This window comes from Mirounga angustirostris, unplaced genomic scaffold (genome assembly GCF_029215605.1).
Source record: "Mirounga angustirostris isolate CCGP_5_RB_7025 unplaced genomic scaffold, mMirAng1.0.hap1 SCAF_10, whole genome shotgun sequence".
NCBI lineage: Eukaryota > Metazoa > Chordata > Mammalia > Carnivora > Phocidae > Mirounga > Mirounga angustirostris.
The window spans coordinates 38,103,339-38,129,373 of record NW_026991718.1 but is presented as its reverse complement, the minus strand read 5'-3'; the positions used below and the strand labels follow the sequence as shown (position 1 = coordinate 38,129,373).

Here is a 26,035-nt window from a genome sequence, read left to right as displayed (position 1 = left end):
ATCACCAATGAAGCTGAAAGCCCTTTTTACCTCTCCCACCCCCAATCCCAATCTTCTCTGTCTTTCCTCAGAGGTAATACCTGTTATGATTTTAATGTGTTTCCTTCTAGAATGTTCTTGTATGATTACATACATATATCTGCATTTATCAGAAATGTATAGCTGTAGGGTTTTTTTTTTTTAACAGAAGTGGTATTATACTTTGGATGTCATTCTAGAACTTGCTCTCTTCACTAAACAACATGTTTTTGATATGTATTCTTATGGGAACTGTAAATTTATAAATAATTCTTTTAAATCCTCAAAGATTCGTTTCTTTTACCCATGTGTAGATCTATCCATGTTGATCCATATGCTAGGTGGATTGCCAATTTTGACTGCTGTAGATATTCTACCCTATAAATACATGAAAGCTTATTTATCCACTTCCCTATTGAGAGACATTCGGTGGTTTACAGTTTTTCATGAAAACAAACATTTCTGCAATTAAAATCCTTGACCATGCCCACTTGTACACACGTGTGATTATTCTCCAGGATATATGGCTAGAAGAGGAATTGTGCCATAAAGTGTGCTATTTCTATTTTAATAGGCTCTCCAAAGTGGCTGCATTAAATTTACATCCCCATTTCCCCACAACCATGTCTGTACTTGACTACCAAACTTTTAAATTAGTATTAAATCTTTATTTAAAAAAAAAAAACCCGGCCAAGTGATTAAATTATAACACTATTCTCCGAGCCCAAACTTGGGGTGACCTGCCTGACATTGATGTGGTCTGAATCAAGATGGCCTCTGATAATCTAGGCTTTGTGGTTGGCTCACTGTACTCACCATCCTGAGAATGGGCCCTGCTTTTCAGAGATAATTTGATTAGTATTTAGCTTTCCTTTCTTCCTGTCTACCAGGCCCTTCAGGGAGAAGGCAGTGAATGGAGTATATGGCTGACTGTCACCTGAGGAATATAAGGTGCCTGAGGTGACAGTAATACCACTTCAATGGAAGCTTGTCTTACTTGATTAATTTACTTGTGTATAGCGTCATGGCTGGAGGTGAGTGTAGTTGGGGAGTCACTTGGATTTGGAATTAAGACTAAAAAGCTAGAAAACAGAAACTCTGAACCCTGATCTTGGTGCTGCCACTGAATGGCCACATTGCCAATTCCCTAAAAGCCAATATAGCCAATTAGTATCCCTTTTAAGAGTGTTTGGAATTGAGTGGGTTTTCCTTTCCATTATAAAAGTAAAACTAAGGAAGAAAAAATATATCTTCACACAAAGATACTAACCCTAAACATTGTTGTGTATTTCCTTCCAGCTTATTTTAAAACAGAGGTTTCATTTATACTACACAGCTGGGGTCTTATTATAGAAATGATGTTTTACATTTAATAATTTAGCTACTTCTTTGTTACTAAGTTCTCTTCATAAGCATAGTATTTAATGGCTGTGTGCTCTCCTACCACTTCTTTATGACTGAACATTTAGGATGTTCACATGTTTTTCTTACCATAAATTAAACCATCATTCATTTGAAGTAATAACTACAAAACAACTTTAGTGTACATTTCAGATAACATGCTAACAAAATGTTATATTATTATTACAATAATAAAAATGGGGATGATTGGGGTAAATGATCTTTAAAATGATTGAAAAAAATCTCAAAGAGATACTTGTAAAAAGTGATTTTTTTCCCCAAATTTGTCACTTCAAGGATGAGGGGGCTGCTCTTTGGGTGTACCTGGGATAGCCTGGAGAGGCAGCAAAGGAAACCTTTGCCCATTGTGTCCTCCCATTTTAACCTCCTGGTGGAGACTCAGCCACTGTAGATAAGAAACCCGAGTGGGGAGGTAGGACTGAGTCACTCATAAAAGAGGCACATTCTAATCCATGTTATTGCAAGCCAGGCTTTCTGCCCTACCCTCCAACACAAACACGAGGAAAGATTTTATTTTTAGTTGAGTGCTATATTAAATGAAAATTCTTTCCAACAATACATGGCATATATTGTATATATGAATGTTATGAAGCATAACAATAAATGAATACCCAGGAAACATAACAATAACTGAACACCCATGAAATCATCATCCTGCTTAACTAGAGCATGCCATTATATTGCATCTTCTCTATCTTTCCCCATCCAGTCCCTGGCTCGTCACAAAGGTAACTAGTATCTTGAATTTTATGTTATTATTCCCATACCTTTTGAGTAATAATTTTATCACATGTGTACATATTCCTAAGCAATATATAATTTAGTTTTTGTGTTTTATTTTTGATCTTTGAAACAATGGTATAGTATTACATATGACTTTATGCTACTTGCTTCTTTGACTCAATTGTTAGTTTTATTATTCATCCATATGGTTTTGTGTAACTAAAGTGTCAGTTTGTACCACAGTTTATTTTTCCATTCTTCTGCAGGTGGTTGCAATGGACATTTTTCATTTTATTTCTTGGTAAACAGATACATCAGGTGTGTATCCAGGAGTGGAAATACCCGATCATAATGCATGTGATATTCAGCTTTAAAATATAATGCCGTAGTGTGTAAGACTGACTTGCAAGTTTGCATTGTCTTTGTTAGGATAGACTTAGTTTAGCATTAACAGCAACAATCCAGGCCCTTATAATATAGTCCTTAGTCAGGTTAGGATCTCTTGAATTTTGCTGGTTGGAAAAACAGGTGGTCTCCTTAACTATAAAGGAACAAGAATAAAGTAGAGACAATCTTTTTAGGGCTGGCAAATATGTAACACTTGGGCTACCACGATCCCTGCTAGGTATAGTTAATCAATTGGGCAACTCCTTCCTGAACTCCAACTTAGCATAAGGATTTTTTCTATCAGGGTCCTCCAAGCAGCCCTTACTAATCAATCAAAACTGTCATTTCAAAGAACAGCTATTTGCCATCCCTTTTAGGTGTTTGGTTGGGTGCTGGAAAGGGATGAAGGTGAAGTAGGTGGGTAAAGTCAATTTACCAAGAAGCTGTCTTTAATGGACATGGTCTTTTAAAGTGGACGAACCCCCAAGGGTGGTAGATGAACTGTTAAAAGTTGCTCTTGACCCCTCGTGCTCTCTACTCTTAGTGTGCCCAGTTTTTGGGAGGACAGAGAATAGGAGCCTATGATATCTTAGCTTGAATGATCCTGCTTATTTCTAAATGAGATTGGACTAATCTGGGAATTCATGATGTTGTCTTGTTCAGATTTTTTAGCTTATTTTAGAAAACGTAGAAATTATAGAAAAACCAAAGTAAGAAAATAAAAATTCTCTGCAATCTTAACATTCAGAGAAAACTACTGTTAATATTCTGGCATATATCCTTATGATTGTTTGTTTTGTTTTGTTTTACTTGAAATATAATTGGCTCCTTATAATTGTTTTATGCAAATATGATCCATATGAAATATTTTCTTGATCCCAATGATTTTAGGTGGGGTAGTGGTGGTGGGAGAAACACAACATTAAATGTACACCTTGATGGTAAAATGCTTCCCTAAAATTAACATACTGTATTAAAATATGGGGGGCAGTTTATTTTACAATTAAAGGAATATGACACAGTATAGTATTTTATTAATCCTAGGATACATCATGAAATCATGATGTATTCTACAATCTGTGGCTCATGGTTTAATGGGGAGCATTTGTTTGTTTCTTAATGGAAAAAAAATGATATATTTAATAATTGACAGTATCTCAGATTCAATGTAATTAATGTACACATTTCTTCCTTTCACAAAAGTGGGTTATTGTGTAACTTCTTTACCTTAAAATATGTTATGAGCAAATTTTCAAACCATTATTATCTTCCTAAAGCATTTTTAATGACTATATAGTATTCCTTTTTTTGACTGTTACATATCAGTTTAGCAAGTGCCGTATTTTGGATATCAAGGTTGTTTCCTACTTTTCCTAATAGATCTTTCCATACATCTCTGATTATTTAAGGTAAACTCCTAGAAGTGTACATTTTGGATTCAAAAGTCAGTTTTAAAGCCCTTAATATAGATTTCCAAATCACCCCACCAAAGAGGATTATACCAGTTTTCTCCATGAGCAATATAGCATTTGCCTCCTTATCCCAGCACTGGCCAACACAGAGAGCTAACTTTGACTTTTATATTTTCCAACTTCATCTATAAAAACTTATTTTAGTATTATTTTGTTTTCAATCTTTGTATTATTAGGGAGGTGAAAGGTTTTTAAAAAATATATTTATTGGTCATCACCTTCCTTTTTTTATGATTTGTCTGTTTTCTATTGATGCCCTCATTTGAAAACTATATGTGTAGCTCATTTGTTTATTACTCCTTAATGTTCAGAACTTCTAAATTGTTTGAATCCTTCTGCATTATTTTGGTTTATTAGCTTTTTTGATTTTACATCTTTTGTAATTCTCAGTTACTTTTATTTTAATTAATCAATCATGTATTTATTTATTAAGTAGGCTCCATGCCCAGTGTGGAGCCCAGTGTGAGGCCTGAACTCACAACCCTGAGATCAAGACCTGAGTTAAAATCAAGAGTTAGATGCTTAACTGACTGAGCCACCCAGGCACTCCTTGTCCTCAGTTACTTTGGACTTTAATTTTTCATGTTTTTTATTTTAAAAACTATTCATTTTTCTATCTTACATATATCTTTTAAGATGATATCCAAGCCTAAGTTTCTTTTTTTTTTTTTTTAGTTTCTTTTTATTTCAGTTACTTATTGTCATTGCATTCTTTCACTTTCCTTTTTATAGCTTCTTTAGTTCATTTTATGTCAAGGGGAATGAGAAGATAAATGGTTTTAGCCTTAAGAGTGTCTGAGGCCTTCAGCAAGATTAGATCCTTATCTTTTTTGCTGCTTCATCTTGGAAGGACTCTTCCACTACTCTGAGTAGAATCTCTATCCTTTCCAAACTGTAAAATCGTCAGTTAACCCTACAGACCAAAGTCCATGGGGCATAATTTATCAGACTATGAATAAAATTGTATCACCACCATCACCATCATCATCGTTATCTTCAAACAAAACCCACAACCAAATAAATTCAGGGCCAATCTGACATGGAATCAGATTTGACCACGGTAGGAATTTGAAGCATGTTTTACAGTAATATTGGAGAGCTGCTTCCCCTAATAGCCATCTACAAATAACGTCTGAACTTTTTTTTTTTTAATTGACAGAAGGGTGAGAACTGAGCACCTTGAGCAGAAGTTACAGAGTCATATTTCTGTTCAAAATGAAGTGTGGAGGGGGTAGTCTAGTTAGAGCTCAAGCCATCTAAGAACTAAGTAGGCCTTGGAAACCTTTACCTTTAGAGGTACCACCTTACAATATATAAAATGTAGTGTTTGCTTACCACTTCTGAATGAATTTTTATAACTTAGCTATTGTAATTGTTATTGATTTCCATTTTGCATTTTTTTTTGTTTTAAGAAAATTTTGGGACTATTCAAAGGTGTTAGGAGTCCCAAACCTTTTCCTGGGTTACCTACAAGCTTTTAGGCCCTTGACACTGAGCCTCTATTGCCTAATGGGAGACCAGGGCTGCCAGTGCTGTCTGGAGATGGAAAGGCTATTTCCAAGGTTGTGTAGTTCCTGATAACAACCTGGCAGAGATGATGTCCATGGGGAGTGGGGCAATAGAGGGGAATTGGGTCGTTTGACCCTGAAGATCCCTTCTAGCGTGAGATTCTATGGGTTGTATGATTTCTTCAGTACATGTGAAGGAGTCCAGTGCAGCACCAGAGGGGTGCTGGGCTAATATAGAAATGGAGCATATTCTGATTATTATTTTATTTTAGCATTAAATACAAGAAATGACATGGAAGTGGTGCTCATGAGCAGTTCTAGGAGCCAAAAATACTATTTGATGGTTCCTTTTTTTAACAATCCTAGACATTGTGAATTTAGAGTGCATCTAGCTTTTGGGTTCATGGATCCTTAACTAGGGAGAGACCTGTATTTGGAGGATCAAAGTTTATGTGGATGTGCATCCATGTTTTTTACTTCCAGAGAGAAAGTCTATAGCTTTCATCACTTTCAAAATCACTTTCAACCCAGAAGAAGGTTGAGACCCATTGAATATATTAAATCCTCTCTTACAGATTGGGAAACAGGCTTAGTGAGATGACAGGCCGTCCCCAGGTCATATGCAGACAAGTCATAGGGCAGGACTGAGATTCCTGGGATCTTGCCTAGCCATCACTTTTCACTGCCCCCCCCCCCAGGTGGGTCCAGCATTGCCTACTTAATTTCTTCTTTTCTTGTCAGTCCCGTTAATAATATTTAGTTATAATAAAAGAAACGGTACCCATCCATAAATTTCAAAACAATCAGAATCTGGTTCTGGGACCTGAGAAGGGTTAGATCCAGAAACTAATAGGTAAAAAAACAGGAATATACATGTGATTACCCAGGAAGAAAAGTGCTTATAATAACAAACCAATGTATTTGCTTCCTACCATTGCTGTAACAAATTGCCACAAATTTTAGTGGCTTAAACAACACAAATTTATTACCTTACACTTTTGAAGGTCAGAGATCTAAAATGGGTCTGAAGGGTTATGTTTCCTAGACTTTTCCAGTTTCTACAGGCTGCCTGTATTCCTGGGCTCTATCTTGAAAGCCAGCAGCATTGCATCCTTTCCCCTTCTAACCCCCTGCCTCCTTCTTAAAAGGACCCTTGTAATTACATTAGACCCACCAGGATGCTTCAGGATTATCTCCCCTTCTCAAGGTCCTTAATCGTAATTACATCTGCAAAGTCCCTTCGGCCACGTAGTATAAAATATTCACAGGCCCTAGGGATTAGGACAGTGACATTTTTGGGGGGCTATCATTCAACCGATCACAACCAATAAGATGAATTTTCATATTAATCCAACTCATCACAGAAGATGTTAAGAAGGATCAAGGATAGTGGATTTTTACAAAAAATTTCTATAAATAGAAACTGGACTGGATCCTCACTGATTCTGCTGAAAGAATTGGAAGTGCGCAGGAGATCATGCATATGTGTGTAGGAAAAACCAAATGTAAGAATATAAGAAAAAGTAGAGTACTTTAAAAGAAATTAATGCCAGCCAGGCTTTTTTGAAAATTGGAGATGTTATGAGCGTCAGATCCACTGGAGAAAGCTGGGCTTTTAGCCGCTATAATTCTATATGGGCCTGTGGGAACACCAGGATTAGCGTGGCATACATTCCAACACACTGTGGCCTTGAATCTGATAACAGCTGGTGGGTGGGTGGGTGGTGAGGGCAACTGGTGCTATAAATGGAAATCATTTAATAAAGGGATTAGGGAAATTCCTGAACAGTTAGTTCAGAAAATGAATGAATCACTGTTTGTTATTCAACTTAACAGTGTTAAACATTTACACTTGATGTTCAGAAAATGAATGAATCACTGTTTGTTATTCAACTTACAGTCGTTAAACATTTACACTCGATGTTGAGGATAACCATAGCAGATTTAGAAATATGTCTTTATTTTGTTTTATATTTAAGTAAGCTCTACACTCACAACCCTGAGATCAAGAGTCACGTGCTCTACCGACTGAGCCAGGCAGGCACCCTTAGAAATATGTCTTTAGTTTGGCACTTTTAGTTGCAGAGATAAGACACAGTGAAATGTCACATGACCTGTTACGTGCTGTATTGCTAAATTTTATGAAATAATCCTTAAATGTAGAAGTTTGAGAATAATTGCTTTTTCAATATAAATTAAATCAAATGCCAGGTTGTCCCCACAATGATGTCATCTTCATCATGTGCATCTGAAGATGTGTTTTGAGCATGGGAAATGTGGTTCCATCACAGCCCCAGTGTGGGAAATGCAGACAGGTCTGAGTGGGGTGTGTGAACTTCGTCGTGTGAGTTGTGGCAGAGAAAATCTTGAGAATTGCCACTTTAATATAGAAGAGATGTTAAAAATAAATAGGCAATACCTAGATCTGACCTAAGGAAGCAGTATCACCTAACTTCTTATGCTCAGGTATGTATAGTACAAACATGAATCCAGCAGTGCCCTTATGGGTTGACATAGGCCATTTAAAAACAACATTAAGTAGATGCCATGGGGAAAAGGAAAATGAGTCTCCCAACCCTGGGCATGTGTCTCCTCTCTGCAAAAGTCTTCAGTGGCTCCCCTTTGCCTGGAGAGCAAGGACATACTACTGAGAGTAACATTCCAGGTCCCCCCGTGTCTGGTCATTGTTCCAGCATTATTTCCCAGTGTGGTGTATCCTATGATCTTGTCAGATAGCTACTCCTGTCTCCTATTCATGGCTGCACCCCCCACATGGACGCCTTGACTCAAGCCAGTGCCTCTCCATGGAAGAACTTGACATTGTCTGAGTACAAACTCAGCCCATGTTTAGAGAGTCAGAACAGTGCCTCCTTCCCTCGTAGATGACTGACTTCCCAGATTCCTCGCCTCCCCCACCTCAGTGTCAGTTCGGTCTCCCTCCCTTGAACCGTCAGCAAGTTACCTGCATTCCTGAATGGCATGCCTTACCTTGCTTATATGTGTTTATGCCTCAGCTCAGCCTGGGGCCTGCTCGAAGGCAAGGTTTGTGTCTTGTTAATCTTTAAGGCCCTCTATTACCAAGTTCAATGCACAGTCCATAGTAGATGCCCAATAAATTCTTGCAAAAGGAAGGTAGAGTGGAAGGAACAAAGAAGGAAGGAGAAAAGGAATTGAAAATATTGTAAAATCGTCTGGGTACTTGAGGGATGGGGTGTTCTTTAAGACCTGCTCCTTTCCCCTCCACTTTTGAGGGAAGAGCCCCTGGCAGGTCGAGAGTTTTTTTTAGCAGTCCAGAAAGCCAGAGTTGTTGGTTCAGTCCTTTCTGGCTCTGTTTTTGGAGGGCTTGTCCACGTTGCAGGCACCTTCTCTTTGCATTTATCTGTCCAGTAACTGGTTGTTTCCATACAAGGAGCTGAGCAGCAGCTGCCCGTCAAGCCTCTTGACTCTGACAGATGACATTACCCAGGACAGGACTGCAGAGCAAGGAGTGAGTGGGGACCTGCTAGCCAGGGCTGCAGGCAGAGCTCGAAGGTGGGCTTTGACAGCTTCCTTTGTCCTCTGTGCTGGGCACAGTGGCAGGCAGCAAGAACCCCTATAAGAATAATACCCCTGTGAGGACAGGGATCACTATTCTGTATTGTTGTTGTGAAGGTTTAACAAAGGAGAATTGCTTACAGCATCCCTTTGAAAATTGTAGTGTTGTGAAAATGGGAGTTAATATCCTCGGAAGAAAAATGGGACTTTCCAAAGGTCACCTGGCTAAGCCTGGCTGGAAGAAGCATCTTTCTCTTGGAACCCAAAAAGTGGTTTTAGGACTTCCTGTCTTCTGGATACTCTCTCTCTCTCTCTCACTGGGGGAAGTAAGTAGGAGGGGAGGTATTTTTGTCAGAGAATTCCCTGCCCCTCCAGCAGGGATTCTCCTCCAGCGGGGAGGTCTTAGTGGATGCTGGAGGAGAGCAGGAGCTCTGAGATCACCTGGCCTGACCTCTTCACGTGACAGATGGGCAGGTGGACCAGGCTGACAGCTCCTGAGCACTCATCTTGTGCAAGGCTCTTTGAGCTGGCAACTTTACATTTCATTTAATCTTTAAAATCACTCAGAGTGGTGGGATTTTGGAACTTCTTTGTAATTTTCTTCTTGCTTGAATTTCTTAAAATAGTAAGCATCTTTCATTAACAAGTAATATTCATCTGTCTAAAAGATTTCAAGATCTAGGTGTTGTTATTCCCATTTTCACATAGGGAAACAAAGGCTCATGAGGTCACACAGCTGATAGCTACTGGAATCAGGAGTTGAACCCAGCTCTGACTGACTCCAGGTCTGACCTTCCATAATACCCATTCTGTCACCAATCAGGGAGATGGAGACCAGAGGGACAGGCTTTTTTTTTTTTTAATTAAACTCTCCCTTCCAGGGCAACCCCTTCAGGTCCCCTCCCTCCTTGGGAGCTTTGTACTATCACTTTGCTATCACTCAATAAACCTTGCTTTGCTGCCCCCCCCAAAATAAATAAATTAATAAATTAATAAATTAAACTTCCCCTTCCTGCCTGCCTGATACTTTCGTGCATACCCCACCAGAAGGAGCAGGTTTTCTCTCATCTCTATATTCTTGTTACTCAAAGTTACAGCTCAGCATCATCTAGGAACTTGTTAGAAATGCAGAATCTCAGGCCCCACTCCAGACCTACTGAATTGGAACCTGAATTTTAACAAGATCTCTGGTGATGTGTATGCACACCCAAGTTCCAGAAGCTCAGCTCTGCTTCACACACGTCCCCCTCCTCCTTCCCGGTTCCAGCCTCATGGCTAAGCCTTATTGGCAGGAGATGTGATAGAGAGAAAAGGAGATCTAAATTAGGAGATAACTCACAATGCTTTTCACATGCTTTTCACCAGGATTTAAAACTTGACTCTAGGCCCTAGCAAAATTGTAGGATGGATTATAAAACGAGTGTGTGAGCCTGTAGAAAATAGTTTGGATAGTTTGGTGGCTAACATTTGGTTAAGAAAAAAAAATCATGCCAAATTAATCACATGTTCTTTTTATGAGAAGTAATTAAAAATTCATTATAGCAAAGTGTTTGTAAAGACTCTCGTGAGACAATATGATGGTGAAATGTTGTTGAACTGATAGCTGAGTTGATTAAAGGACTGATAACTATATATATAGTGATTGCAGAGGTCTCTCCATTACCCATTTTGGGGTGAAGTCTTTACACTGCAGAAGAGGGGCTCTGTCTCCAGCCTTCTCCTGGTCACAGTGGTTGTTAGTGACTTGGAAGACATGAGGGGCTTTCCACTAGAATTTCTTGTGTACATTTTATTGCTATTGTTTATGGCAGATAGATTATAATCAGGCCCCATTAGAAGTATATTAAGTCAGTTCTTGGGATCCTGGAGCCAGGCTCCAGGACAGATGCATTGTCTGCCTTTGAGCCAGGCTAAGAAAATTTGAGCTTCGTAAGCAGTGTGGACCAAGGAGAGGGCAATGCCAGAGGTCCATCTCCAGGGCAGACAGTAAGGAGGTGTTGTCTGAACAGAATTTAAAAACAATAACAAGACTGACTTTTAAAAACCCGACTAAAAGATTTGTGTTTTTATTATCACCATGCACCAGCAATTCTAAACAATGTCAAGGATAAAATACTCTTCCTTGGAAAAAAAAAAAAATCTACGTTGGTCTCAGTTCAAAACAATTGCTGTTGCATAAACTTCAAATTAGCACATTTTAAAATCACATATCCCTCAATAAATATTGTATTCTTCCTGGCAGTTAATCTGGAGGATTCTCAGTCATCTGGTCGACCCCTAACACCCATGCCCTCCACCACGGGTTTGTTGCAAGAGCAAGTTCTAAGGTTCTCAGTTGCTTGAGCTTGCACAGGCCATGATTCACTTCTCCAGTCCCTGTGCGACTACATCTTCCTGAAGTTTGAATATATTAGAAATAAGTAGAGCCCACAAAGATGAAGCAGCAGGAACTTCTGTTATTCTAGGTGACCACCTGGAGTTTGTGGTTCTTTTTAAAATGTGAAATGGGGCGCCTGGGTGGCTCAGACGGTTAAGCGTCTGCCTTTGGCTCAGGTCATGATCCCAGAGTCCTGGGATCGAGTCCTGCATCGGGCTCCCTGCTCCTTGGGAGCCTGCTTCTCCCTCTGCTTCTCCCTCTCTCTCTCTGTCTCTCATGAATAAATAAATAAATAAATCTTTAAAAATAAATAAATAAAATGTGAAACAGAGAAATAGTGTGAGAACTGCAAAGCATAATATTTGGTAGGTGCAAATTTCAGTTTCCACATGAAATGTGTCTATGAATGTGCATATATCTGTATGAATAAAAATATGAGGATATTATGCTTGAATATTCTAAAAATATCAGTTTGGGTGTAAAATGGTAGAGCAGTGGGGGTTTGTTCCCTGATGGGCACACCTAGAGCAGATAGGCATGGAGCTCCATCCAGCATGATCATGCTTACTTCTAACTCTCCCCTCTCCAGGCTATTTCCCTTTCTTTCCTGCCTTGGATTTGTATTCCTGGTCTAGGTCCTGATACCCCAGAGATGGGCATCTGCTCCTCCTTACCCTTCCCAACCTAAGACTTGCTCTCAGACTTGTAGATGACTTAGGGCTCAGCATACCGATAGAAGTGATGGCAGAATGAAAGTTCAAAATGATCCGGACCATCTGGAATACTATCAGCTAGGGATAAAGGGGAAGGCCCCCACTTCAGGTTAAAAAAATTCAACGTCATGAAGAAATTTTGGGGAGTGGTGGATAGGTTCACTGTCTCGGTCATGGTGATGGTTTCACAGGTATGTGCATATGTCAGAGTCTATCAGATTAAAGGTTTTGGTTATGTATGTCAGTCATACCTCAAAGCTATTTTAAAAAATGCAGCATCATACGGACACATCGGGGGAAGCTCTACTTGGCTGCAACACCTTTAAGAAAACTTCTCGTGACTAGATTTGTTATTTGATCTTAAATAACTGTGAATTTTTTGCTGAAAAAGTTAATGGAATCACAATGTCCAGATCCAGAAAATGTGAATAGCACCACACCTGGATGCTGTACTCTGTTCTGGGCACCATAATTATAAAGCACTGTGACCCAGCATCCACCCTTGAGTAGCCAGGAGACAGAATTTAGAGCCTCATTGGGGTCCAAATTACTTGGCTTCTTCAGCAGTTCAGTCTCTGCTGATGAACTTCACATTCCTGCCAGAGAAGGCCATCTTGACTTGAGGCAGATGTGAGAAATTCATAGCTTCCCATCTCTAGGGGTTTGTTGATGCCCCTAAATGGTCAGGGTCCCTGCCTGTGTGTTGTGCTCTGCTGGAGTGCTCATAGCAAATGACCTTCTCAAGCAGGGGAAACCCCCTGTGGCATAGCTATGATGCGCTGCTAGTGTAATTCTACCCTTCCTCTCTCATTGGGAAAGCTTAAGGGATTGCAGGGGAATGAGGAAGACTTTATTATGGGGATAACCTTGAACCTGCTCTAAACTTGTAAATAACCACTAACCTTCCATGCCTGTGAGTATTTCATGATTAATAACAAGTTATTAGCAATGCACCTCACAGCAAATGGGGACACGGCAGTGTGTTGAGTTGGCCACCCAGAGACTGAAAACTGGACTCCAGGAAGCCCAGGACCTAGCTGAGAGCAATAGCCCATGCAGTGCCTTCAGCTTGGCTCTCTGTCTCTGCAGCTTGGCTCTCTGTCTCTGCATTTCTTTCTTTCTTTCTTTTTTTTTTTTAAGATTTTATTCATTTATTTGACAGAGAGACAGCGAGAGAGGGAACACAAGCAAGGGGAGTGGGAGAGGGAGAAGCAGGCTCCCCATGGAGCAGGGAACCCGATGTGGGGCTCTATCCCAAGACCCTGGGATCATGAACTGAGCCGAAGGCAGACGCCTGATGACTGAGCCACCCGGGTGCCCCATGCCTCTCTAGTCCTTAATACCATCCTGGGACCACAGGGTCTGGCCTTTGGGCTGATCCTTGAGCCTGATGCCCTGGCATTGGCCGCTGGATCTTGCTTGATTGCCCTGCTGCACCCACCTTCCTTTGGCTGCAGGGACCCACTGTGGGCACACCGGGACCAGAATGGGACTGTTGAAGGGACTGGGAGAGTTTTCAACTTTGAGAGGGGAAATGAAGGGGAGTCACAGCAGCGGCCTTCAAATTCTTGAAGCACTGACCTGCCCAGGCCTGTTCCGCAGGACAAGGATCCAGACAGAGAGCCAAATTAGATGACCGAGTATGTTTCTTGGGAAGGCAAATTCGAGCCTATCACAAGGAGGAAATCTGCCGCAATTAGGACTGGCCAACAATGGGCTAACTGTTCTTGGATGCAGTGCGCTCTTTTTCACTATGGGAATTTCAAAAGGGCATGGTTAGGGACGGACACAAGGGATTTCTGCACTTGTATGTTCTATTGAAAGTTCTTTTTTCAGGTTCTAGAATTCTGTGATTCTAAAAGCCCCTGTTTTCCTATACTTTTGTGATCCCTCTTTAGACTGTAAACTCCAGCCCAAGTTTACATTTCCCATTTTTCCCTGCTGAGCTTCTTTTCATCATTGCTCTGCTTCAGTGGCCAGGATTTCTTTTTCACACATTGCAGAGATATTGAGATATTGCGTATCATACCAGATTTCACTCACTCTGGGTTTTTGGTTATGTCTTGAAGTACGTTTCCTTCATGTTAACCTATGCCCTTTTCTGCCTGAAAGACGGCTCTCACCTGGGAGACACGCAGCTCTCTCTCGGGAACACTGGGGGCTGGAAGCACGGGGTAGGGAATGTCATCTTCCTACACCTCTCTCCCTCTCCCACTGAGTGGGCAGGCACAATCTTCTGTGTCACTGCCACTCGCTCTCTGAGCCAGGAGAATGCAGTGGATGACCTCGCTGACATCAGTGACCTTGTAATTGTTACTCTTGCAAAACACACAGAACTGTGACATATATCACAACACGCGGACCTCATTTTGTGTAAAATATATCATGTTTCATGTTCCCTCATATTGTAGATAGTTATGAGTTTTATTCTTCGGGGAAAGGGTCATTGCGTTTCAAGAATGAGAAGGTTATGTCACACAGAGCACTCCCTCCCATGCCATGGTGCCAGGGACCTGTGGCTTTTGGCGAGGGGACCATGAGGAATTTTCACCCAGTCCCTTGGCCTGGAAGACTTCCTGGGCTCCTCAGGTGTCTGCTCCAGTGTGTTCCAGGAACACCCCATGGGTCCACTATCAAGCCTCCTCATGCAGGTTCACTTGCCTCTGGTGGCTTGTGTATTCCCAGTGCCTACTGCGTATGGGTCATAAATCTACACTTGCTGAGTTAAATTGAAAGTCTTATAAGCAGGGTCTAATAGTGTCTCCCACGTTGGGGCCCAATGTCTAGTGCAGTCCTTTTTTGCTGTGCCACCCCAATCACTTGTTTCTCCCTCCATTTCCAGCCTGGTTAACTTTGTGTGCCATACCTGCTTCAAGAGGCAGGAGAAGCTCCATCGCTGTGGACAGTGCAAGTTTGCCCACTACTGTGACCGCACCTGCCAGAAGGATGCTTGGCTGAACCACAAGAATGAGTGTTCAGCCATCAAGAGATATGGAAAGGTGCCCAATGAGAACATCAGGTCAGAGCTGGGCCCTGGGGTGGTACTTAGGATTCCCAAATGTCAGGTGGAGAAAGGCCTTAGTGATGAGCATTCCCAGGTCCAAGGAGGTCAGGCTGAGCGCAAGTCAGGATAGAGCCTCAAGGAGACTGGAGGGGGCACTTCTGTGTCTGGGAGCCCATCTAGAACTGGGTGTCGCAGCAGCCATTCCAGTCCACGGCGACTGGCTGGAGCTGGCTGCAGACCTGTTCTCAATCCCTAGTGTTTAATTAAAAAAAAAAAAATTGATCTGCCAGTGTTTAAAAAACTGGGAAATTCCACATTAAAAAAATTAGGATTCTATTGAAAAAAAATCTGAAGATTTGGCAAAATGAGCTAGAGCTCAAGAGCAGCAGCTACCTTTAAAAAATGAAGAGCTGTTTTAAAAAAAGTTTTTATTTAAATTATAGCTAGTTAGCATAGAGTGTAATATCAGTTTCAAGTGTAAATATAGTGATTCAACACTTCCATCCATCAGCCAGTGCTCATCACAACAGGTGCCCTCCTCAATCCCTATCACACATTTTCCCCATTACCCTCCCTCCCCTCTGGTAGCCATCAGTGTGTTCTCTATAGTTATATAGGAGCATATCTGCAATCATCAAATTATGGAAGCAGTCCAGGTGTCCCCCAACTGAAGAATGGACAAGGAAGATGTGATATATATATATATATATATGTATGCATGCGCGTATACAATAGAATATTACACACCCATAGAAAAGAATGAAATCTTGTCGTTTGCAACGACATGGATAGAGCCAGAGAGTATTATCCTAAGTGAAATAAGTCAGAGAAAGACAAATACCATATGATTTCATTCATATGTGGAATTTAAGAAACAAAACAAATGAGCAAAGGGAAAAGAAAGAGAGAAGCAAACCAAGAAAAAATGCAGAGCTTTTCAAGCACCATGGCCCACTGGTCCCTGGGCTTGTGCACACTGCCCTCTGCACTCATTACACGCAAAAGGCATTTGCAACAGTTAGTGGCGACCCTGGGCAGCTGTGGCCAGAAATCTTAGGGCCGACACCGCCAGGTAGGGCTGTGGGTCAGTGCTTGGGAAGTGAGAGTGGAGAGCAGAGGAGATGCGGAAGGTCAAGTTGGGAGCATTTCACTGGGTGTGTAGGGTGTGAAGTTAAAGTACAGAATGGAATCATCATATCCTAGAAATTTTTAAGAAACTACAAAATGAAATGGCTCAGTCAGCCTCCCCATCCCCCTTAGTTCCATCTGTTGAACTCCTGCTTCTTTAAAAAAATGTTCTTTTTGGGGCGCCTGGGTGGCTCAGTTGTTTAAGCATCTGCCTTTGGCTCAGGTCATGATTCCAGGGTTCTGGGATCAAGTCCCGCGTCGGGCTCCCTGCTCACTGGGGAGCCTGCTTCTCCCTCTCCTTCTGCCTGCTGCTCCCCCTGCTTGTGCTCTCTCTGTCTTTCTCTGTCAAATAAATAAATATTTTTTAAAAATGTTCTTTTGTAATTTTATTTTAATTTTTTTAAAAGATTTTATTTATTTATTTGAGAGAGAGAATGAGAGAGAGAGAGCACATGAGAAGGGGGAAGGTCAGAGGGAGAAGCAGACTCCCTGCTGAGCGGGGAGCCCGACGTGGGACTTGATCCCGGGACTCCAGGATCATGACCTGAGCCAAAGGCAGTCGCTTAACCAACTGAGCCACCCAGGCGCCCTTATTTTAATTTTTAAAAAAATTCAGCTTTGTTGAGGTATAATCGACATAAAAGATTCTTTAAGATATTTAAACTGTACATCATGCTGACTTGATATATGTGTACATTGTGAAAGGATGCCCCCCCATCTAGTTAATTAACATGTCTATCACATGACATATTCATCCTTTTTATTTTTAAGGGAAAACCTTTATGTTCTATTCTCTCAGCAGATTTCAATGGTACAATACAGTGTTATCAACTATAGTCACCATGTTTTATATTAGATCCTCAGACCTTATTCATCTTATAGCTGAAAGTTGGTGCTTATACTAGCCTCTCCCTGTTTCTTCCACTCCCCAGACCCTGGCAGCCACTTTTCTGTTTCTCTGAGTTTGACTTTCTTTCTTTCTTTTTCTTTCTTTCTTTCTTTCTTTCTTTCTTTCTTTCTTTCTTTCTTTCTTTCTTTCTTTCTTTCTTTCTTTCTTTCTTTCTTTCTTTCTTTCTTTCTTTCTTTCTTTCTTTCTTTCTTTCTTTCTTTCTTTCTTTCTTTCTTTCTTTCTTTCTTTCTCTCTATCTCTCTTTCTAAGATACCATATATAGCAGATACCATGCAGTTTTTGTCTGTGTCTGGTTTGTTTCACTTAGCATAATGCCCTCAAGGTCCATCCATGCTGTCTTAAGTGGCAGGATTTTCTTCGTTCTCATGGCTGAATAATATGCCATTATGTATGTTTACTGCATCTTTTTTATCCTTTCATCCATTGATGGACACTTAGGTTGTTTCCATATCTTGGCTCTTATGAATCATGCTGCAGTAAACATGGGAGTGCATATAGCCCTTCACTATCCTACTTAGTCTTTAAAGCCCAGAGTAAATGTTACCTTCCATGATAGGGAGCTCACTAGCTTTATCTGCATAGTCCCACTTCGTAGTTTCTTCTGATACTAAGTTGAAATCTTTTTCCCATTTGTCTTTACCCTCTAAGTTTTGTGACCATTTCCCTAATATTTAGAGGTAACAGAAACCTTACCCAAGCCTTATTTTCTCCAGTGCTATCCTGAGCTCCATGTGGGGATAACTTGGTTCCCAAGCACCTGGGATCCCCAGCAGGGCATCTTTGCAGAAATGACTCTGTGACCCAAACAAGAGGAGAAATGGGCCTGTTCTTTGCCAAGGGGGTCCCTCAAGGACTGGATTTGCCTTAGGCCACAAGCCCCTTACAGGTGCCTGGCCAGTATGCATTCAATGAGTAGCTGAGAGTTCCCAAAATGTACCTCAATCATAGGCTTCATCTTGTGGGCCTGGGCTGCCTAACAATTAACAAGGGGACCCTCATTGTCCTCAAGGTGAAGTGCACCCCTATCTCACACTCAATGCCCTGTGCTCTCCAGGGCTCCCTCCTGTCCCACCTTGCCTCCACTCCTCCTCCAGAGCCCTGTACCCCAGCCAGGCCAGCCCCTCCCTGCTTCCTGCATATGCCCAGGCTCTGGCTGCCTCCGAGCCTTTGCTCATACTATTTCCCCACCTAGATTATCTTTCCCACCTCTTTCTCTAATCACTAAGACTATAAGTTCACACACATGTGGACATCCATTACTTTGTCTTCCAAATACCACATCAGGGGATGTGTATTATCTCTCTTGGGGCTAAGTTCAGGGAGGTTCAAATGAATTACCCAGAGTCACATAGTAACTGGAAACGGACTTGAACCCAGGTTGTTAGACTCCTTCTCCAGTGACCATATCAGTTAGCCATACTATCAGGAGAGACCTAGGCTGCCACACTTCAGTGTCCCTAAACCCCTTTCATGGTCTCATAGACCCCATGTGACCTGGTTCCTGCCCACCTCTCCGCCTTTATTTGCTCTCTTCTCCTCAACTCCCTATACTCCAGCCACCTTGGCCTTCTTGCTGTTTCTCCATTGTGCCAAGCTCATTCCTTCTTCAGGGTCTTTGTACTCACTGCTCCTTTCCCATCTACACAGAGCCCGCTCCTTCTGTTCATTCCATTTTCAACTCAAGTGCTCCTCTTCCGTGTCACCTCCCCTGATCACCTTGGCTTCCCCTCCCCCAGCCACTCTCTATCATGTTACCCTATTTTATTCTCTGCATAGCACTTAACACTAGCTTAAATTTTTAACTTAGGTCTCCCCTACTATAAAAAGTTCCATGATAAAAGAAATTCTGTCTGTATAGTTCAACATAGCCTGGCATGCAGTAGGTACTCAGTAAGTGTCTGTTGAATGAATGAATGCGCCAGGGCATCCCTAACCCTGCCCCTGTCCACAGGCTGGCTGCCCGCATCATGTGGCGGGTGGAGAGAGAGGGCACCGGGCTCACAGAGGGCTGCCTGGTCGCTGTGGATGACCTGCAGAACCACGTGGAGCACTTTGGGGAGGAGGAGCAAAAGGAGCTGCGGGTGGACATGGACACTTTCTTGCAGTACTGGCCGCCCCAGAGCCAGCAGTTCAGCATGCAGTACATCTCGCACATCTTCGGCGTGGTATGGTTCCTCATGATGTGGCGGGGTGGGGGAGTGCAGGGGGCAGCTGGGATTTGTCAGCCAAGACGTGTTCAGAGGCTGCCAGGGGGAGTGGGAGGGAAGGCTGAGAGAAGGATTAGAGGGAACAGAGGCCTAAAGTAAAGAACTTTCATCGCCTTTCTGTTTTTCTGGCTGTGCTTACTAGGAAGTCATTCCCTCCCTCTTGGAAGCTGGCATCCCACACACAAACTATTTGTTATCTCCAAATGGTAGATTTGGATAGAAATTTACCTTCTTGTTTATCTACACTTTCTACTTGTTCTCCTGTCCATATCGAAAGCAAAGACCCAATCACCTTCCCTTGTTGCCCACCAGTCACTTTGGAAGTAAGACCATTCCTTTTCCCAGATCTGGTGGGCAGGATAATGGAGAGCCTGGAGCCATGGGCTGTGGACATCAGGGAGAGTGCTGCCTCGGCGTAGCAAAGCCAGACCTCTTGTAGCCATAAGAGTCCAAGAGGTGGGGGTAGGAGCCTAGTGGATCAGCAGGCTCAGGCCACGTAACACCCCCACCCCTACACACACAGACACACTGCGTAAGGCAGAGCAGGGCAGAGAGAGGAACCAAGATAGAGACTGGGGAAGACTCATGTGAGACCCAGATACAGGAAAAGGGGGAGACTTCTCAGAACCAACAATTCTATCTTCGGCCTTTGTAGAATACAGCTACCCTAAACTTGCAAGGTGGCTTTCATTTTAGCAAGTATGGTACTCTCCCAGGGTGCTTATCTTGAGGGTCCTTTGGAGTGACCTGGAGAATAGGAGACTCTCTAAGCATCTCCAGGATGAGACTGAGTCTTCCATTTTCTTGAACTTTCAGCAGCCAGGATGGTATTCTGTCCCTGATCTATGTGTGTTAACTCTTTCATCTTTTCTTCTGGGTAGATTAGCTGCAATGGCTTCACGCTCAGTGACCAGAGAGGCCTGCAGGCAGTGGGCGTGGGCATCTTCCCCAACCTGGGCTTGGTGAACCACGACTGTTGGCCCAACTGCACCGTCATATTTAACAATGGCAAGTGAGTATGTCTTTAACTGGGGATGGTGTGACGGGGATGGTGTTTTCTCCACTTGACCTAAACCAAACTATGGAACCTGAACTAGCATGGGTTTTGACTGGGCAGCAAATAGAAATTTCATTCTAGAATCATTGTGGATTGCTTCTTGGCCTTTTGGCTAAGATCAAGTGTAGAATCATTGTGGATGGGAGAAAGGTAATGATGAAGATAGCAAAGAATTCCACATGGATAATTTCTGAGTCTTTGCATGTTTCTGGAGTCTGCCTAGATATGTTAGGTAAACCTCTGACTACTGTTTTAAAGCTTGAAGCCTGGGATTATCTATCTAGAGGTCATTGCAGAACAGCATCAGCTGCAAAGCTGCTTGGCAGGAGCATATATTAGTCAAGGTCTCAGCAGAAATCAGAAGGCACACTCAGAGTTTACCCAGAGAGAATTTAATAACAGGACAATCTACAGAAGTAAGGGTAAAGTTTAAGAAACTAACAAGGAATGGTGAGATGTCCAGAGTCTAGCAATAGTATGAAATCATTACCGCCTCTAGACCTAGAGGTGCAGGTGTACTGTTCCTGCACCTGGTGAGAGCTGCAGCCGTGGGAGAGGTTCCTTTCTTCACCCCCCACCCAATAACTTGGCTGTACTGGTAGAGAAAGCAGCCACTGCTGGATCCATGGTGAGGCAGAGAGGGAGCCAGGAGACTGAATATCCCAACGTCTCTCTCTTCCCACTTTCTGATCTCCTCCCATTGGCCAAACTCCAACCAGAAGCCAGACAGCAAAGGACACTGAGTGATGAAGCCCTTTAGAAGCCAGTGCCCCTGACCCACCACTCCAAAGGCACAGATCAGGGGACAGAAGGACAAAGAATGTGTCTTGGGGGTGGGCATCAGTGGAGAAGTCAGCAAACAGGAAGAGACCCTTGTTGTCCATGGCTCAGGGATGGGGGGATTTGGAGGAACAAGACCTAAGCAATATTACTTATTTTGCTCTTAGAGACGAGACAAGCTTTCATGACAGATGCAAGTCATCTCTGAGCCATCAACAATGGGCAGGTTTCCCCCCCAAAACTTCCTGAAAACCAGAGACAATGGTTTCTGGTTCTCAGTCAGGAATCAAGCCTAAACCCCAATCTAGCAGGGACTCTTATTCCCCTTTTCCTTCCTATTTCTGGAAGGAAGGGCCTGTAAGACATCAAGCTCTTGAGCAAGTGAGAAAGTCTATTTGGAATCCAAATGATAATTTTCCCCCAGCATTTGCAGTTCCCTTCCTAAACCTCATGGAATCCTCCTCAGAGGGGCTATTGTCCCAGGTTAGCCTGGTTGCCGAGGATCAAATTTAGCCACATATGGGGCTGGTCTTTCAGGATGCCACTCCCCCAAGCAGTGGTGACCCAGGCCTCCCCTTGTCACTGCATGTGACAGCCACAGGAACCTGGGAGCCCTTTCTTCAGATCATTTCTGGTGTCTGCTCTGGCTTCTTTGCACCCACTAATTTTGAGCAGCCACATTTTACCTGGCTTCTTGGCTGTTGTGCAAGAGGTGACTTTGCAGTCACAGCCTGGCTGCCTGCCATAGTGGAAAGAACCCAATTCTAACCCCAACAAATTTTATATACGACCTGTGTGACCTAACCAATCTCCACACACAGTTCACACAGCCTCCAAGATAGACATCAAAGAGGCAACACTTATTCGGCCAAGATGCTTCTGAGTGAGATAACAATAGCATCCCATTACATTTTTTGGCACCTACTTTTAAATGCACTGTCTCATGGCAATCCCATTACCAGGTTACAGTTGAGAACACTGAGCCCAGGAAAGGCTGAGGACCTTTAAGCCCAGAACTTCTCATTCCAAAGCCAGTGTACTTTCCACTATACCAGGCTGCATCTTGTCAAGTGAGCCCAGCTGGAAGGGGCTGGGATATAAAGGTGGTTGTGATGGCCAAAACTTTGATTGCGTCAGCTGGGATGCTGTGCCCCCTTGCTAGCTGTACTGGAGTGGCCAGTGGTAATGATTTCCATTCGGGTGTCTGTTTTGTCTTTCAGTCATGAGGCAGTGAAATCCATGTTTCATACCCAGATGAGGTGGGTCAGTCTTTGCAAGCATCCCTGCTCCCCTGACCCATCTTCCTCACTTGCCCGGTTTGCTGGGGCCATCCCTTCCTGGGACTCCGTGGCTGCTCTCTGGCTGTAATGTCCTCCTGCATCCCCAGAGTCTCATCTTTGCTGAATGCTGTATTTTAAATGCATATATATGAATCATTTTGTTCCTCACCCACCCACTCCCTGCTGTGCCTTTGCTTTCCTTTGCTTCTTTTCTTCCCCATCTTTCACACCTTATTTCTCTCACTCCCCCAACCCCAAAGCATGACGATTCTTTCTAGTCCACGTCACCTTAGCAAATCCCACATTGTCTCTCAAAGTCCTGCTTATCATAAAATGAGGACTGCTGATGTTATTGACCTACTAAAGGACTGTGTTTGTTTATAAACCCCAACTTCCCACCCAGACTGGCTTCTGAAAATAGCACCCGTAACTGTGATATTTTTGATAAATATTTATTCACACTGTTCTGTTTACTGCTTCTGGCCAATTGTGAATTAGTGGCTTGGGTTAGATTTTGCTTTGACTTCTCTTAATGACAAATAAATGGCCCCAGATGGGTCTTTTTCTCAGGTTTAGTTTGAAAGTACTTGAAATGCTCTTTGGATTAAGAACAAAGCTCTGTGTGGGAGTTTGGGCTCTGGGAAGGCAGGGATAGGAGTAGTTGGTGCATTGGAGTCTGTGTTAGCCTGCATTGCACGTGACTTTAGATGATTCCCATCATCCCCTGGGCATTTGGTTCCACATCTATAAAGCAAAGGTCAAGATGAGAGCATCTCTAGGGACCTTCCTTGTTCTAAGTCTCTGTGGCTCTGGGCTGCATTTCTCATCTCTCCAAGGAATGCTTAAATTGTCCATGTGTGGCTCAATTAGCTGAACTCTAGAATTGCAGGGCGTTAGACATGGAAGAGGCAGAATGGAGTGGTGGTCACTATTCATCCCCTGATCCCCAGTTCCGAGTTAGGTAAAATGGGGCATGCGTATTTTCGTGTTTGAGTGACATTAAATCAATTTGGTTTTGAAAATTCTCTTAACACGATTGAAATAATTTGAGATATTCTGAAACCTTGCAAGAATTGCCTGAATCATGATGGGAAGCAAAGCTGCTAGAAATCCTAACTCAGCTGGTACTGAATCACCATTGAATACCACAATGGAGCCGTGCCTGGAGAAGGGGTTGGTGGGGGCAGAACTGCTGACTTACCCCACCAGGACCAGACATCAGAGATCCACACTCAACACTGGCCCAGGAATTGGCCACATGGAACTATTTAGAATACTGGCAGAGCTCTAAAATCAAGGGCTTTGGTGTATCTCCTTTCCTGCACATGGCAGACCCGGGAGGCAAACTGAGGACTATCCAGGGAGAGTGGTATGGTGAGGTGAAGCATGCATGGCACTTGATTTCTGATCTTGACTGTTGCCAAAGTGCCGTGGGACCTCAGGGGAAGTTCCTTCCCATCTCTGGGTGGCAATGCCTTCCCTTGTGAAATGGGGAGGTTGATCCCCTTTGTTGCAGGCCATCAGTAGCCAAACTGTACAGGGATAATTGCAGGCATGGAAGCTAGGTACGGCCTTGTGACCAGGTCCAGCCCTCTACCTGGAATCTCTTTAATTGGATTTCAGAGCAGTTAACTAAATGGAGCCGATTTGATTGTTACTATGAGTAGAACAGAATTATCCAGAAAACTGTCCTTTAGGTCACATTTCCCCTTTTTTTGGTGGGGGGGAATGGGAGTTTTCTCAGAGTGTTAGTGGAAGCTGTCTTTGAGACTCAACTCCTAGAGACCTTGAAGAGCAGAAACCCCACTCTGATGACCCTGGATTTGACTTCCTCTTTCCTTTACCCTCTCCAGGATTGAGCTCCGGGCCCTGGGCAAGATTTCAGAAGGAGAGGAGCTGACAGTGTCCTATATCGACTTCCTTAATGTCAGCGAAGAGCGCAAGAAGCAGCTGAAGAAGCAGTACTACTTTGACTGCACATGTGAGCACTGCCAAAAAAAGCTAAAGGATGACCTGTTTCTGGGGGTCAAAGATGACCCAAAGGTACGCGCGCCCTGCTACTGGGGTGTTGGCGATCCACTTCTCCAGGAGCCAGTGAGGCTGGAGGTCACCGCTAATCAGCGCACCCTGGCTGCTAGTTCCTGGAGAACCAGCCTGTAACTGTTGGAAAGGTGCTATGCTATGGGGTAATGGACAGAGCACTGACAACAGGTCCCAGCTAGCGTCCTAGAGCCACCCCTTGCCAGGAGTCTGCACTGGGAAGTTGCTCAGTTTTCTACTCTGTAAAATAAGAATGATAGCACCCACCAGAAGGGGTTGTTAAGAGGATTGAACAAAATAATATCTGTAAAGGGAGTGGCATATAGGGTAGGCACCGAGTAAATTTTAGTTCCTCTCTTTGCCCTTTTGCTGGTTAAGTAATGCTGAGAATTTCATTTATTGAGACCAGATGGGCAAAGGGATTAGTGGCCTGGTTATCACCAAGATATTCCTAGTCCCCTTGAATGGGTAATGTGGACATTGGGCAATGTGGAGATTGGTTTGTATGCTTAACTCCTGAGTAGCCTGTTGCCTGGTTGATGGTGAGACCGTTGAGCATCTGAAGGGTTTTGGAGGGGGATGTCAGAAGCTCAGCTAAGCTGGGAGAGAGACCAGCAATGGTATAAACAAAAGGCTAAAACTGGACTCCTCCTGTTCCATTTTCCCCCATGGAAAGGTGCACAGGTGGAGGGTCAGGTGGATCAGCACAGATGTGGGGGGGTCTTCTCACTGGTGAGGGGGGCTCAGAATAAAGGGCTCCAGCACTTTTATGGTAAGGTAGAAGGTGTGGGGGAAGGGCTAGGAGTGGAAAAGTGCTGGGTACTGAGTTGGAGCGAGAAAGAGTGTCTTCAAGTTTCCCTCCTCCTCCGCTGTAAGGCCTAGGAATGAAGGCCCCTGGCTAGGAATGAAACTGTGCAAAGAACATGAGCAGCAGAGGGTACCTGGGTCCTTGACTGGGCCTCCCAACAGGCTCTGAAGGGAGGGCACTTTCCCCCACAGGCATGCCAGGTAGAGCCTTTGTAATTGTCTGTGGTCAGGTCTGAAAAATTACACATAGGTTTTTAGCCAGGAGCTGGACTCCTGTTGGGAGGCTGTCTGAGCCCTTCTCTATAATCCACAGTCCACTAGTACATTTAATATACAGATACACAGATATGCTTCTTGATGTAGTTAACTTCTGCATTGTACAATGGGCAGAAGTTTGCCTCTGATTAGAGCAAAGACTACAAGCAGGTGGTGGGGCCACTCTCGATTAATTCATTACTCAATGCTATCAGTGCTAATGTTTAGATAACACTATTTCCTTACTTGATTCATTTCTCTTGTTCATCCTCTGGCTATTCTAGACTTCTTTGTTTTTTGCCACTAACTTATTTTTTTTAATATTTTATTTATTTGAGAGAGAGAGGGAGAGAGTACAAGTGGGGGAGAGGGGCAGAGGGAGAGGGAGAAGCAGCGTCTGTGCTGAGCAGGGA

At 43.1% G+C, this 26,035-nt stretch overlaps 1 protein-coding gene and 1 non-coding gene across 5 annotated transcripts in view; both read left to right on the top strand.

The window, feature by feature from the left end:
• The window catches only part of SMYD1 (SET and MYND domain containing 1), a 47,261-nt gene that overhangs the window by 8,345 nt on the left and 12,881 nt on the right, over positions 1-26,035 (top strand). For 2 of the 4 annotated variants that reach the window (XM_064572227.1, XM_045884585.3), the window contains exons 2-6: positions 14,997-15,173; positions 19,148-19,361; positions 20,285-20,415; positions 22,461-22,499; positions 24,374-24,563. In XM_064572227.1, coding sequence (XP_064428297.1) covers positions 14,997-15,173; positions 19,148-19,361; positions 20,285-20,415; positions 22,461-22,499; positions 24,374-24,563 — 751 coding nt within the window. Of the gene's footprint in view, positions 1-2,429; positions 2,482-14,996; positions 15,174-19,147; positions 19,362-20,284; positions 20,416-22,460; positions 22,500-24,373; positions 24,564-26,035 lie in introns of all 4 variants that reach the window. The other 2 variants (XM_054509729.2, XM_045884586.3) reach the window with 2 other exon arrangements.
• On the top strand, positions 20,553-20,741 carry LOC123852247 (U2 spliceosomal RNA). Its single transcript, XR_006792849.1, has one exon. It is a non-coding gene; the product is annotated as a U2 spliceosomal RNA (small nuclear RNA).